Raw genomic sequence first — 16,205 nt, 5'->3', positions numbered from 1 at the left:
CACTTGTTCTAGAAATCGGTGACATTTTGCCAAACATTTTCCAGCTATGCGTCCCTAACAAAACATCTGTTTTAGTGGCTTGCTGGTGGCATCTGCGTCCCACAAGCAGCCGTGGCAGGGCCAGTGTTATTCCCCTCTGACCAAATTGACATTTTAAGCCAGACCCTAACCCGGGGCGAAGGAGCCGAACCATTTGGTCACTAATGTGTGACATCCCCGATACACACTATCACACGCGCACACAAACACACACACATTATCACGCTTTCACATGCAAGTCGTTTGTGTGCAACCAAAGTAGTGCACACGCACCAGGTTTGTGTGTGTCAGTATAATTCAATCCCTGGGAGATGGGGGGGGGGGGGGGGGGGGGGGGCTCTTTGAAAGACACCTAACAGCTGGCGCGTGCCGAACAGATGTAGCGCACGCGAATAATCTCTCCAAATCCTTTTATCCTTCTTCTGCATCGGACGACAGATTTAGAGCACTGACACTTATGATGGCTACTAGATAGCTGTTATTCCCCCTCGCAGGGGGGGGGGGGGGGGGGGGGGATGGGGGAGGGGTGGGGTTCTGTTCATCTGTTTTTAATTATTAGATTGAGGAATGGGAAGAATTCTACTGCTGGATGACTTCTGCTTTTTATTCCGAGGGTGTGGGTGTGTGGTGTGAGGTAGAGGAAGGGGGGGCTGATATCCTGCATTGGTGGTTGAATTGACTGTCCATTTGTTTTAACGCTGTCAATTAAAATCCGTCAATCCGGGAAATTTGACCTTCTCAATGTCTTGACTATCATTGACTCTGGTCCTGTATTTGGTCATCTGTGTGTGTGTGTTTGTGTGTGGGTCAGTCAGTCTGTCAGTCCTTCTGTTCATCAGTCTGTATGTCATCAGCCTGCCATCTTGTGTCCACAGGCAACAAAAAAACCAAACACCTTCCTAATGTGTTTTAGCTAAATGACGGAGGCAGCATTTGATTCACTGACCTTCTCAGAATGTTTCCGTTCACAGCATCAGCACCACGCTGACAATGTCAGTACCGGCTGTGAAAGGTCCAGTGTGTAGAATTGTAGTGGCATCAATGGGAAAAGACTTGGCAGAAATTAGATACATGTTTTAATGGGTGTATAATCCCCTGAAAATGAGAATAGTGGTGTTTTCCTTACCTTAGTTTAACCCTTTACAACTACATACATACACACCGTGGCGTTAAACTCTGTATCCAAAAAGCTTAACTCTCTCGGACAACAAAATCAACTGCTGGCCTGCAGCTCCACACATCTTCACACACACACCCACTGTGGTGTTATTAATATACGTTTTGTTAGTGGTACTGCTGCACAGACCGTAAAATAGTGTAGCATATGGCAGTTTGTGTTCATAGGTGTGCGTTCTTTAATATATATTGTTTATCCGGGTTACACAACGTTCGTTTTTGAGGTTGTTTTCTTCTTCCATAACAAACAGTTCTGACTCGGTATACAAAACGAAACTAGCGATACAACTGCAGTCATGTAATCAAACGCAACCAATATTCCGCACCGCATTGCAAGTAAACAATGGCTTGTGGCACCGACTGCTATAGAGATGCATGATCAATACATGTAACAAGACCTATAATTAGTGATAATTATAAGTCTATGAATACCTCTGCATACCTTGTCCTACAACATGTACAGTGTCCATGGTGACTAAAAAAATGCAACAAATGATCAGGTTCGATGTGTAAAATCTGCCATAATTGACATATAGTTGAACATTTGAAGACTAAATAACATAATACAATTCATAAATGTATAAAATACTCACTTGGACACTTGGCTACCTGATATTGTTGCAGACACGAGCGCCTTAATGGACGTAACTACTGGCCCCTCACACAATACAGGCCAGGAAAGACCACTGTCGTTTTTGCAAAGGGAGGGGTCACCTCTAGCGGTCACCTCAATTTTTCCCAGTGGACCTTTAATAGTAGCGAGGAAGTATAACAGGAATGACTCACTTGATTAGTTATCCTGGCTGTCTCCCCCACTCTCCCTCTCTCTCTCTCTCCCTCTTGTATCTCCGTCTCCCTCTCTCCTCCAATGACGTGGGCCCTCCATGCCCGTCTTCCACTTTTCTTCCCGTCCCCGGCTCTCTGAACGAGTGGCAGCTGTTGCCGTGTGGTATTTCTGCATGGCATTTCAGCAGCCCTAATGAAAACACAATCAGACATAATGACATGTTTAAGAATGGGGAGTAAAGATTTGAGCACAAGTGGACTTGGTGAAGTGGCTGAAGTGGGTTTTGATTGTACTAATTATGTAATTCCCCTCGCCTCCCACCTCGTCAATACCCAGGCCCCTTCATACAGAGCCCCGTGAGAGACCCCCGTTAGCGTTTAACTCGCGATGATTTAAAATTACGCTTTCCGGTTCCAAAAAATATCAAGCGTAATAAATGCACTCATTTTTCATCATCCTCATCATCATCTTCATCATCAAAGCAGGATGTGCGTGTTGCACTTCATTGTCCCTGTGATTGGTTATCGTGGCCCTGGAAACCAACATGGACTATTTGGGGCCCTTTTCCTTGTCACTCACTGGTGCCACAAAGTGTTATTGAGATAATGGGGGTAATTTGAAAAGGCATTATATTAAAATACGCCAGCTTTCACAGCTACAGCGCACAATCCACTCTCACTCTCTCCCTCTCCCTCTCCCTCTCCCTCTCCCTCTCCCTCTCCCTCTCTCTCTCTCTCTCTCTCTCTCTCTCTCTCTCTCTATCTCTTGGTTCTCTCTCTCCCTCGTGTACCTTTTTATCTCGTCACCATAATGGCCCCATCTTGTAGGATGTAATTTTATTGGTGTTTGTTGTGTTTTTCGACACATTAGATAAGAACAGCATCTGGAACCATTGAGGTCTTGGGATCTTGGTAAAATAACATTGTAAAGATTGAGAGCCATCATTAGCCAAGTTTTTGTACTGTTTGTTGCGTATGTATAATTCCTAAAGAGACATTGCCTATTAGAAGTCGTTATATCACTGCATTATCATTCTGTTGTTCTGTACTTTAGGGTTCGGACAAACACAAAGAACAAAAAAAAAAGAATGCGACTGCTATATCAAATATTCATATTATGTGTATTCAACAGACAACCAAACAAACAAACAAGCGCATGAAACGAGCAAACAAAGGGGGCAAGACATATAAAGGCAGTGCAGCCAACCTACATTCCTCCCTTGATACTGTCTCTATGAATATACAGTGTATATATGCAGTATTAAAAGCCTGTGTGTTTCTCTCCCGCAGATAACCAGGCCATGGTGTCCCATTCAGCGGTGAGCATCCGTATCCTGGACGTGAACGACAACCCCCCAGAGCTGGCCTATCCATACGAGGCCTCCATCTGTGAGGACGCAAAGCCAGGCCAGGCAAGTCAACTCGAGTGCACCCCCATAGAAACATATGAAGGTTGGCCTTGAGTCATGCTATGCAGGGATTTATGAATAAAGGATAAGAGTATGTGTAGATGCTGCTCATGCAATTATGTATACAACAATGCAACAATACTTCATTGACAACTTACAGTGGGTATTTTTTTTTTTTCCTCACTTGGCCTTTCATAAGCCTTTTCAAGTACATTGAAACGCGGCAATATGATTCAGAAACAAGGTTATACAAGACATGCATATATTACATTATTTCTACTTTGGGTTGAGGAGGCTAATTTAAATTGGGTTGATGGACTTTTTCTGTATTTTGAGTTGCCTTTGGCACACTAGTACATCTCCCTGAGTGCTGCATGTCAAACTGAAGGCATGTGTAGGGGATCTTTAGAATGGTGTGTGTGTTTTAATCTATGCATAAATGCAGCTCCTGGTATATTAAAGGGGCCCGTCAGGCTCGGCTCTGTTCCAATAAAATAGTAATGCGTTGTACGTTTGTTGTTGAATAAATTCAACATCAACTAGGTTCTTTCTCAGCTTTGCAGCCAAACAAATGTCAGAAATCCTGGACCACTCACTGGTCCTATTTGTTCCAATTCTGAACAGGAATCCTAAATAAATGGTCAAACTTTTGTGATTTTTTTGTTGCTGGAACAGATCTGATTGATAATATATGTTGTTTTTTCTATGATAGATATGGAGTTTTTTCTGGTTTGGATCATTTTAAGGGCGCTTGCAATATTGTACTAATGTTGTGTTATTTTTATTGGTACGTCCGTGTAAGACGTAAGACGATAACGACACCAACTGTCAAATAGAAAAAAAAAGCTTCTGTCAGCTGTTGCCTCTGTTGTCCAATTACAATGATGTATATATAGGTTAAATCCACATCTGGGGATTATCGATTCAACGTTTAATGCTCAACACACACGTGCATTTGTAATATATCCTAACCTATACTCTTTATGAATTAAAAAGGATGTGCCAAAGTGCTGCTGTTTCAGCTCTCGCCATCATGAATGGCAGCGCCAGGGCTTATTGTGCCTCCACCCTTATCTCCACCTCTTACATCAGACCTGCAGCACAGTGTGTCCTGCAATCTCAGGGACATGTATAGGCAGATGCCACTCCTTTGACCCGGGACTCCCGAGAGCTAATTGATTTTATAGAGGCCAACTACAAGAGTCCTTTGAATCATGGATGAGTGGGTTTTATTGTTTTAAATATGCAGTGTTTCCATTCGGCAAGAACAAAAGGACGGTAAATGGGGGAAATTAAAAAAAATGACGTGCCGTCTATGTCAGTTTCACCCAGGAAAGGTGGTGGACTTTGTAGAAATCATGAAGCATTCTAATTAGCACAGATTGATATCATAAATTCATGAGCCGCAAGGTTGTGAACTATAAAAAACGAAGTTGATGTAATTAAATAAAAATGGCCACAGGTACAATTTCACTCCTGAAAGACACAATCACCTGACACCCAGTGAAATAAAAATGAACAAAAATAATGAAATTAATGTATCGAAATGCTTAGTGTCTCTTGCCAGTTCAGGGCTGGATCTAACCGCAGGTTATCATGAGAAATGGAGACTGGATGGGAAGTTTTATAGACCCTGGTCTCAGACCCAATTATCATCTGTAGAGCAATGGAATAATTAACAGATAAGGGCTCTTTTGAGTTTGTGTGTATTTGAGTTGGGGTTGCTTCATGCTGGAAGCGACAGGTACAAGTCTCTCTCTCTCTCTCTCTCTCTCTATCTCTCTCTCTCTCTCTCTCTCTCTCTCTCTCTGAGATCCAAACCGTGTCATCCCTGAGCCGGCACACAGCCTTGCTACAGCCGTTCTGACGGTGGTCTGGTCCCATCTTTCTCCTAGCATGCACTAGCCTACCTCTTCCGTCTCCTCCGCCAGAGACCACATTAACCTTCATGCAGCTCTCCCACAACGACGATTAGTCTTCCTGGCGAAATGAAAAGAAGACGAGACAGAAAGGCAACCTTGGTTTGATGCTTGAACTGCACATTCGGTAAAATACTTGGAATTCATCATGAACTCAAAGAAATAATCTTTTCTCTATCCGTCCATCTCGACTTAGAGTTCCTTCAATGCTAAAGTATTTTGTTCTTTGATGTGTTACATACTTCCAGCCCTTTCTTCTTTGGTCTCGGTGAGGTTGTATTTTATTCTCCTCGGTTTTAGTAATCAGCTGAGCTTGAGTGAGAATGTGCCTTGGATCAAATGCAGTCTGAAGCCCATTCACCACCCCACGAGGTCCGCTGTTTGGGACGCTTGGGATATGTGTTTGATTCGGGCCGTTTTGTAAATTTAATAACCAAAATTGTGTTTGGTTGTGTTTAAGGTTTGTGCAGTTGAAGTTGTGTATATGTATATGGACAGTCGCCAAACAAGACAAATGTTCCAACTATAAGTGGCCCCAGAATAGAAAGCAGAATGCTAGAATCGTGCATCAACCTTTCTGGGATTGTGGCTTTATGTTTGGAATGGAGTTCATAACTAATTAAAACGTGACTTTAAAGTATGCTCCTTTCGTTGAAGAAGAATTTAATCATAAAAGGTTGTTTCCTTTTGTTTTTTACAATGATACAAACCACGCATTCACCATTTTAAGATGAAGTTGAAGGGGGGAATGCAGTAATGTGACCCCACTGGCTTATTGCATAAAAGTGAAGGGAGCACCAAACAAACTCCTTTCGGGGTTCTGCAGTGTTCTAATTCAAAGAGCTTACTGGGATTATTTTAGTCATTCCCTAAACAAGCTAGCCGGAGGGGGTGCCCTGGGTTCCTGCCATAGCGTCCCTGGTTTGTGAGTGGAATGAACATTTAGTTTTTTCCATGCTGCACAATACTGCGGCACTGAGTGACTGGCCTTGGCCCTCCCTGTGTGTAGGGGTCTGGGAGCCCTGGAGCATAACCATTTGAACTGCTTCCCATGAGTAACGAGAGGCTAACTCCACAACGCATTGTGCATGATGGATTCGGGGTAATGACATACACAAGCCAAAACATACATACAGGCTCTTTCTCCGCAAGAGAGAGCCTGTATGTACGCACATATGCACATATGCACAGCAAGCTGGGCTCATTTGCCATTCAATGAGAGTCATATTATTTAAGCCTGTGGGATATATTTATATATTAAAGATCAGAGTATTTGCCTGTTTTATTTGCCCCCCTCCCCTCCTGGGGTTACGAGTACCCCATGATTGATAGCAGTTTTTATTTTCGCTAATTATGTGAAAACACATTAATTCTACGCCCCAATGTATTCAATCAAGCTGTCTCGTATACAATAGTGCCTGTATGAAACCAAATATTGTTGTCATTGTGCGTACGTATAGCCATCCCTATTTGACTCCTGGAACTAATATATTTCATGGTAAATAATTAATCAGTTTTTTAATTTGATTCTTGAATATTAACGTGTTTTTTCTCACCGTCTCTTGGAGTGAAAACGTTTAGGTCAATGTATTGTTATACCAGTGACTGGTCACTGATACCCATCATAGCGACAATTCCTACAATAGCAACAAGTCAATAGGGCACATAAAGTGACACAATCTGACCGCTTTGTACCGTACTGAACTCATTGTAGTCCTCTGACCTGAATAAGTCTGTGTATTTATTTCACATTTCAGTCTGTGTTAAAGGTCCTTCAAGAGGAAGGTCAGTGTGTGCCCTTCAATTTTAGTTTCAGTTCAACATTTTTTCTTTTCCCAGCAAGAGACGTTAAAGAAAGAATATTGACTCTGGGTCAAAGTGATTATCCCACAGCAACAAACCTTGTGAATGGGCTGTTTTGGAACAGTGCTCTGTGTTTTTCCAACCAATCGAATCGAAGCAGCTGTCCTTTGATCTGACCAATTTCTCCAAAATAACAAACACATATAATTATTAAGGAAGAAAAAATATCAGAGGCACACATCTTTCTTCCCCATTGCCTTATTTAACAGTATTCCTTCTTTCTGCTTGTGAGACAATCCACATATTCAAGTTTGTGTATTGCCTTAAACAAAAGTCTGGCCTTGGTGGGGCAACAATTAATCTGCACACAGTTCAAAAATAACAAGCCGATCAAATTCAATACATTTTTGACACTCATTCTCAGTTCAAGTCGGAAGTAGAGCAAACCTACTTTTGCATACGTCTCTAATGGCAGAAGTGTTGCACTTGCTCCATTGATTGCTACACTTTCCTTAAGCGACACCATTGTTGTAGAAATCCTCTAGAGTCTTAACAACACTCTTTGCTTCATCATTAACTTAAGCGTCCTCCCCAATAGCAACGATTGTTCCTATCAGTGTTATATTTTAGGGGGAGGCTTCGATGGGCTCGAGCCAAGATTGATCTTCAGACACAGAATTTGAAATCATGAGATCAGGATGGTCTCAAAAGGCTGCTTCGACTTACAAGGCTTATAAGAAGGTCCTTAAACCTCAAATGAGCTTGCTTTGGCAAAGTGTTATTTTTACACAAGATACCGATATATATCCTGCTTATCCAGACGTGAGTTGCAGTACTAAGAAAGAAGATGTCAACGACGGAGATGGGAAAATTGTCATGATGACTGGTATACATCTCCTCCCTCCTTCCTCCCTCCATCCCCCTTCTCTCTTCCCTTCCACACACCCCCGTGCACGCATGGCATGGGGACTGGCACGCACCTTAGCATTACAGCGTGTCACTGTCACATGCGTAGCGCGTCAGATCAGGCTGCCATGTAAGCTAGGCTAATGAGGTTTGCCTCCCCCAGCACCGGGGCTCTTATCTGCCGCTGCGGAGAATCAGCTTAGCTTAGTGTTAGCATTTAGCGCTGCGTCAAGGTTGTTCTTGAATCGGGCTGTTGGCATGAGAACGCATTTTGTATTTGTGTGTGTATGTGTGTGTGTTTGTGTGTGTGTTTGGAGGGCATACTGTATATTCTGTTAGAAGGAAGAAGAAAAAAAGACTCAAGGAATTGGGTTAAGGATGAGGGGAGGGATGGGAAGGGTTGATGGATGGAGGGGACGGGAGTGAGGCTGTGAAGGATCATAGGGTGAGGGCAGGGTGGACATGGGGTGAGGATGGGTGGATGATAGAGGGGAGGATGGGCAGGGGGAGGGAGGAGAGAGGATGGGGTGAGTGTCTGGGAGCGAGGGAGGGGGTTTGAGAATGTTGGTGAGGTTGAGGGTGAGTTCTCGGATGGGTGTGGGCGCTGAGGGTGGGGGATGAAGATCGGCGGGAGGAAAGTGGCGGAGACGACATGAGGAAAGGGGTGAATAATGGTGTGAGGATGGCCAGGTGGGGAAGAGGGTGAGGACACAGGTAAGGAATGCAGGTTTTACGGCAGGGTTGAGGATGAGGGTATGGATGGGGGTGAGGATGGGGGTGAGGGAAGGTTTAGGGCGGGGGTGAGGATGGGGTTGAGGGCGGGGTGAGAATGGGGGTGAGGGAGGGTTTAGGGAGGGGCTGAGGATGGGTTGACGGGCGGGTGAGGATTTGGGTGAGGGAGGCTTGAGGGCGGGGTTGAGGATGGGGGTGAGGGTGAGGGAGGGGTGGGGGCGGGGGTGAGGGAGGGTTGAGGATGGGGTTGAGGATGGGTTGAGGTCAGGGGTGAGGGAGGGGTGAGGATGGGGAAGGAGATGGGGTTGAGGTTATCAAAGAATGGGGTGTATTGCTAGGCAGCTTGAACACGGGGACATATCTCCAGCGAGGCTGGGCCCACACAGTAATAAGTGACTTCCTGCCCCTGTTGTTCACACAGCATTAGCGGTCTGAGTCTGACGGAGTTCAGTGAGTCAACGATAGAGGATGTCCAGCTTCAAGCACATTGTCATCTTTTTTTGTTGGTTGTGGTTTTTTTCAGGTTCTATTTTTTGGCTGACTGAAGATTATAGAGTAGAAGAGAGGAGCTCTGCTTGTAAGAGTAAACACTACCATAACAGAGTAATGATACTCTGACAGCACACCGCTGCAAATAACATAAGCAAACAGTTTTGGCGGATCAATTTCAGACACACACACAGAGAAATGAATCACAGCTAAGAGGGAGTTAGAAAGTAACCCAAGGTTCAGCAAAGGGTTACAAAACAGTATGTTCAGACAGACTGTTTGTCTTTAGGATATCAAGAGTAGGAAGGGTTCGTGCTAGTTTAAACCAAAAGTCCACTTTCTTTTTAAATCAAAGTGATAGGAAGATGAGAACATGAAGCATGCACAATTGTTTTATGTGCACTCACATTTCTAACCAATATTCCTCTACTTCTACTATCAATCCTGTTAATACACCTTTGTTCATGGTGTCGATGGCATTTTATTATATTGTGTATTTATATATGATATCATTGGTAATATATACATGAAAATATGAAATAATGACATGATATATAAATACATGAATCACATCGTCTGCCTATTTGCAGCAGCAGAAATCCTCTGACGACCTTGAACTTGACACACTCTGCAATACTTGAGATGTTTGGTTTGTGTGTAGATTTATTTCTGTATTTATTATTTGTTATAAAGTTAGAAGTTTTTTTTTGGGGTGGGGGGGAATTATCGTCGTGGAGTTGTCCAGATGCGGCAGGATACTCAAGGGGTTGGGTCACATAAGGAGGCAGTTGGACAGAAATCGAATTAGTGACTGGGCTTGAGGGAGATGAAACTGGCTGCTCAATAAACTACCACACACACACACACACACAAAAACTCATACACTCTCTCTCTCTCTCTCTCTCTCTCTCTCTCTCTCTCTCTCTCTCTCTCTCTCTCTCTCTCTCTCTCTCTCTCTCTCTCTCTCTCTCTCTCTCTCTCTCTCTCTATCTCTCTCTCTCTCTCTCTCCCTCTCCAAACTACTCCTCACTTGTTTTCCTCTCGTACTCATACTCTCTCTGTCTTTCACTGTCTCTCTCTCTTGTCTATCTCCCTTTCTCACTACTACTCCTAACTTGTTTACCTCTCGCACTTATACTCTCTCTCTCGCCCTCCATTTACCTACCTACTCTCTCTACCACTCTCTCTCTCTCTCTCTCTCTCTCAGGCTGCTGCTTCTAACAAGTACACACACACACACACACACACACACACACACACACACACACACACACACACACACACACACACACACACACACACACACACACACACACCTAAACTCAGACACACACAGACACTCTCTTTCATGCACACCAACAGACACACACACACACACACACACAACACCCCACAGGACGCCACCTAAGCGCCCCCCAAACCCCCCCCCCCCACTGTGTCTACTCACGGAGAGAAAATCTGCATCTTTATATGTTGTCTGGCGCTTTTGGGACCCTTGGTCTTGAAACAAAGACGCAGGGGGTGTGAAGCAGGCAGTTCAAAGTGTGGAGTGTAACGAAAGGTCGGCCGTTGTGAATAAGGTGCAGTGAGCTGTACCCTTTTTAATATATCGCTGGATCTGCCGGCTCTGTGGTGTGAAATATGAAGTGAAGATGTTGTCTTCCTCACTGCATGATTCATGTATTGTATTTCAGTGTGTGTGTGTCTGTGTGCGTTAGCGACCGGTGTGTGTGTGTGTGTATGTGTGTGTGTGTGTGTATGTGTGTTTGTGTCTCACGAGTGCAGTCGTCCACACAGGCATTTTGGAGGAGTGCTTGATAAAACAGACAGAATACTCACTGTCGAGGTTCTAAGGCAATACGCCGAGCTGGGAATCTGCATCCGCAGCGCACTCGGGTGCGCACTCGGGTGCTCTTTCATGCTGCTTCGTAACGCGCCTTTGACTCACACTTAGAGTCAAAGTCGTCCGAAGCGTAAAGGTCAAATGCAATATTGATGCGTTTCTAATGTGTTCCACATGAGATGATGTCCGTGCGTGTCTCGCTCGGAATAGGCTTAACGCCTGACACGCCAGACACAAGACACAGCAGCGTCACTCAGTCAGATGTTTGCATATGCTTCCCGCTTCAGTTGTTTGAGTTTTTCTGTCTCCGTCATTGAAATCCAACATCATGTTATCTGAAGAAGTTGAACCCCCACCCCCCCCCCCCCCCCCCCCCCCCTCTCTCTCTCGGTCTCTATCTGTCTCTCCCTGTCCTCTCTCTGCTGTCTTTCTCTCTCTGCCCTGAACTCACATCACATTTCCTATGTCTTTTGGGAATCAAAGAGTAGGTCACATCATCCCCACAGGCTTTCAGGGGTGTGTGTGGGGGGGGGGGGGGGGGGCTCTGACTAAGCTTGTTCCGTGACTGACTGACTAACTAGGAGGGTTATGTCATCTCTGAAGAGCTGCTTTGTTTGAAAAGGCCCGCTCAGAAGGGGCTGTAAGTGGGCATGGCGGCAGGCTGAGTCACCAGTGCCCTTGAAGTCCTTTGACCTCCCGCGGGGGCCATAGTCAAGGGCTTGTTTGCAGCTGGGATTCCAGTACAAGATCTGATCTAGCTATCAGGTCTGACCGGTGGCCGATCAGTGGCTTATCAAGCGGTGCATCAGTTAGGATAAGTGATCGATCAGCAATTTAGTAATATTATCGGCCGATTTACGCAATGTAATCAGCCGATCAACTTCAAATTTGCAGATGGCAGGAGCTGAACACGTTACTTAGAGCTATAGCGAGACACAGAGTTATCCTACACAGTCGCTGAGACAACATATGTACGCCCTGCATTTAATGCTGTTCCTCCCTGAGTCCAATCCAATTAGGCTAACCACAGACACAGACCCATTTCATTCATCTTGGTTATAGCATGCAACAACCAGCCTACATGCTGGAGAACAGGCTTCACGTGGTTTCGATTTTTTTTTGGAATGTGCAAGAAATTGTAGGCAAACACTTTTCGTTATTCACACAACTATAACCTCATAGGAGAAGGCTGCTGCACGCTAATTGCTTTCGCTTCATGTGAGGACAACTGGCTACACGCGGCTGTAATTGAAGATGAGCAAAAATAAAATCCCCCAAAAAGGATGTCTCTTTTATGGGCACGGATTTCACAAAGTGGCTTTGTTGTGTTGTGCATATACATTTCCATTCATATATTCACAAATTCACATATATTCACCTAACCATTGCTTGCTAGTCATTGAACTTTTAGCTCAATTTAGTTGTCTAAATGGTAGATTCTTCAACTTGTTGTTGAACTTGTGCAAAAACTCAGATTTACAGTTGCATAGGCTGGAGTAAAAAATATTGTTGTCACAGGCAAAAGGTTACAATATCACCCATGGGCAATGTATATTGACAGATCAAGTTTATTAATTAAAAAGCTAAAAAACATATTTACATGTGCTTATAATATTAGGTGAATGCAAATGAAAAGTATATGTAAAGCCTAGGCTAAATAATTATAATAATAACTATTTAGAATTACGGATTATAATATTATGCGATTATCTTGATTATCTTTATTAATATTGTGAAAGGGCAGCACTTTTTTTTATTGTTATAAACCGCCTGTTTTTCAGAAATTTGGAGTAAGAGACCTGTAAGCGCCGTTGACGCTTACAGACACAAAGACTTGGTCAGCACTCATAAACTGTTAAAGTGGCTGTAAAAGTTTGAAATCAGCACCCTGTAGACTGGCCACTGGAGAGACACACTTATTTCCTTTTCCATGCTTCATTCACTTGTGCAAATTCATTTTCTTTTGGAGAATATTACTGTGATAAAACAAGAACCAAGTCCACCTCGTGCAGTTCCTTGGCCAGTTTTCCACGGCCTCTGCCGTCTCCCCCCTGAAGCTATTCTACAACATAGTAGGACTGCAAGATGACTGTTACCCAAATCAACACCAGAAAGAGAAAGAGAGAGATGGTCAGTTGTACGGAGTCCCATTTAGTATCTCTGATCGCTGTGATCCATCAGCAGACGTGAACAGTAAGGGCCAAGTAAAGGCTTTACTTATTCCCCCAGTGCTTATCTTGTGTACAGAGTCTCTGAGAGATCAGACAGAACAATTCGATCCATCTTGCACCTAGCATTCCATCACCTAGAGGTGCACAGAGACCGTTTGTTCTGTCTCCACGGCAACACCATTAAGCAACTGACTTATTTCTACTACACATTTCTAGTGTGTGTGTGTGTGTGTGTGTGTGTGTGTGTGTGCGTGTGTGATTGTGTGTATGTGTGAGTGCGCTTATGCACGGGTGTGGGTATATGTGTGTGGATGGTTGGATATGTGCGCATGCATGTGTAGGTTTGTGTGTGTGTGTTTGGTGTAATTGTTGCAAAACAGCATAGGAATAAAACATAACTAATAATGTGAACCAGAAAAATGTCCCTAAAGTCGGTTGGAATAACACAGTCAGTTTATTTGTGCACTGCTGCCCCTCGCAACAGTGTAAGGATCTTTGCTCGGGATATTTGGTTAAAAAAAAATCTCATTAGTGATTTGCTGACTTCCAAACAACAAAATGAATCGTGTAAGCCCTCTACGACAGGGTTCTACAGTAATGAGGAAAGCCAGGAGTGGATTTTAGGGAGATTGCTTGTCTCAGTGCATTGTCTCCTTAGAGCCCAATACACAAAGTAGACGGCACGCTTCCTGTGCACCATTGCAAGGATATTTAGTCTTGATAACATCTGAAAGGGGAAAAAATCATACTGCATCTAAAAATTGTGTTCTGTTCAGTGTCTATATAATGTTCTATTCAGTATTAAGTGTTCACCTAGGAAGTAGGGAAAGAAGAGGAAAACAATTAAGAGTTAAAGTCGATACAGTGTTCTGTTCAGTTAAGCCAAAATCCATACGATTTTGCCAACATTCATTTGCTTATCAATTATTCATTGGCATCTTATTGAATGCCTCCATTTTTTTTGTGTTCACACACACACACATTTATCTTAAACTCCTTCCCCAGACAAAAGCATGTTAACCAATACAAACTTGAGTCCTATTGCTTGTTATGTTTGCCGATGACGATCTCTTCATATACTGTATGCTGCATGTTGCAGAGACCTATTAACAAGTAGAGATTTCCAATTAAGGTGCCCTCATTGACCTGGTCCTCCTCAGAACTGTGTAAATAATCCCAAGGCCAGTTGTAAGAGAGGACAAACATATCTGCTGTTCTTCCTCTCTCTGCAGCTGATTCACACCATTAGCGTGGTGGACCGAGATGAACCCCAGTCAGGACATCACTTCCACTTCAACCTGGTCCCAGACGCTTCCAGCAATCGACACTTCACTCTCTGGGATGTGAAAGGTGACACACCCAGTGCCCTACAGCAAATTGGCGTGGTTTAACACATAGGACAGATTGTGTGTAGTTTGTTTATCTACGAGGTGTCCATCCTGTGTTCTCAAGAGGAGAATGGTTACGTTTGCTGAGTACAATATATATAGATATATATTGAGTGTACTCAACAGGCTTAACCCTTCTCTTTCTCTCTCTTTCAATATATATAGTCCTCTTTGCTACTCAAAAGTCAAGTGTTCTAAGCATGTGATAACAACAAATATCACGCATACTGTTACAGTGGCCCATCCTAACAAATCGGAATCAGAAATATGAAGCCACCATGGTTTGAAACTATGAGCAATATCATTTCACTTGTCATTAATTCGATGAAGTAATTTCGACTTTCTGCTGACAAGCATATTTTACAGTAATTAAAATATCATAGAGATTTTTATTATCCTTTCAAATGAATGCAGGTTCAATAGCCTTAAGTACCTTAAGCTCCCATGGGCCACCCTCCTCTCTCTGCTCCACCAAATGTCAACAATGTGCATCGTTTTTCATCACGAATCGAGCCTCCCGTCCAACAAAGACAGCACAAACACAGCGTTCCTTAATGACGTAACATTAGGTTAAAGAAGCGCCATGGCTTTTAAGTGATGACTTAGCTTTAGTCGTCTACCTTTTATCTTTAATCTGCGTGGGTGTTTTTTTTTCCATCACACTTTTTGCCAACGTCGTTCCGAGTGGGAATAGATGATTTCAAGGCCCCTGCTTACCAGAGCTTTTAGTGACGCGCCCCAGAGTGAATGCGACGGCCGGCTAAATCAAGATGGATCTGACACCCGGAGAATGTCAGGGGAGTGCCGCGTGCTCGGGAAATGTCACCGTGCGGAAGCTGGGGGGTCCGCCAGCCCCTCCCACCCCCCTCCCCCTCCCCTGCACACGTGACCACACACACACACACATCTGGCATTGTACGGCTCAGTAAGTCCTATGTGTACCTCAAGCGTGTGCTTGTATACATAGGCCCAAGAACACACTCACACACGCACACGCACGCACAAAAACGTATGCTCAAACAAACACGCACGCACACATGTATTAATTAAAACTCAAACAAACACATCAACGCCACCTCACACACACACACACCCACACACATACACACATATAGGGCACACACACACCATAACCTTGCTCTAATTAACTGGGTGTCCGTCCTGGTGGGACTCAAATGCCCCCAGTGCTCCTCCACCCCGAGTGACCGGGACACACACACAAACGCACTGCTGTGTCAAACTGTCGTCAGACGTCACCCTCCACTTTATCATGCTGGATCACACATTACATCTGGGTGTCCATGCATGAGCATCAGTGTGTGTGTGTGTGTGTGTGTGTGTGTGTGTGTGTGTGTTTGTGTGTTCACACGTGTGCGAAGGGCATTAGGAAATGCCACTCATACAAGCAGTTTGCACTGCTGGCACACACAGCAGGCACACCGACATGCAAACGCCAGTGTAACACACACGCATTCACAGTCCCGCGCCCGGACTCGTGCGTGTGCTTGCCGAAGCAAATTGGGCGTGTGTGCGTGTGTGTGTTG

General features: G+C 44.2%; 1 protein-coding gene across 1 annotated transcript in view; it reads left to right on the top strand.

Annotated features, from left to right (window-relative positions):
* LOC130401910 (cadherin-22-like) overlaps positions 1-16,205 on the top strand; it is a 138,776-nt gene that overhangs the window by 109,773 nt on the left and 12,798 nt on the right. Inside the window, exons 9-10 of the mRNA XM_056605936.1 lie at positions 3,292-3,413; positions 14,506-14,623. Of these exons, the coding sequence (XP_056461911.1) occupies positions 3,292-3,413; positions 14,506-14,623 (240 nt within the window). The remainder of the gene's footprint in view (positions 1-3,291; positions 3,414-14,505; positions 14,624-16,205) is intronic.

The sequence above is a fragment of the Gadus chalcogrammus genome, chromosome 13, assembly GCF_026213295.1.
Source record: "Gadus chalcogrammus isolate NIFS_2021 chromosome 13, NIFS_Gcha_1.0, whole genome shotgun sequence".
Lineage (NCBI taxonomy): Eukaryota > Metazoa > Chordata > Actinopteri > Gadiformes > Gadidae > Gadus > Gadus chalcogrammus.
Note: the sequence above shows the minus strand (reverse complement) of the source record. Positions and strands in the feature narration are given on the sequence as shown.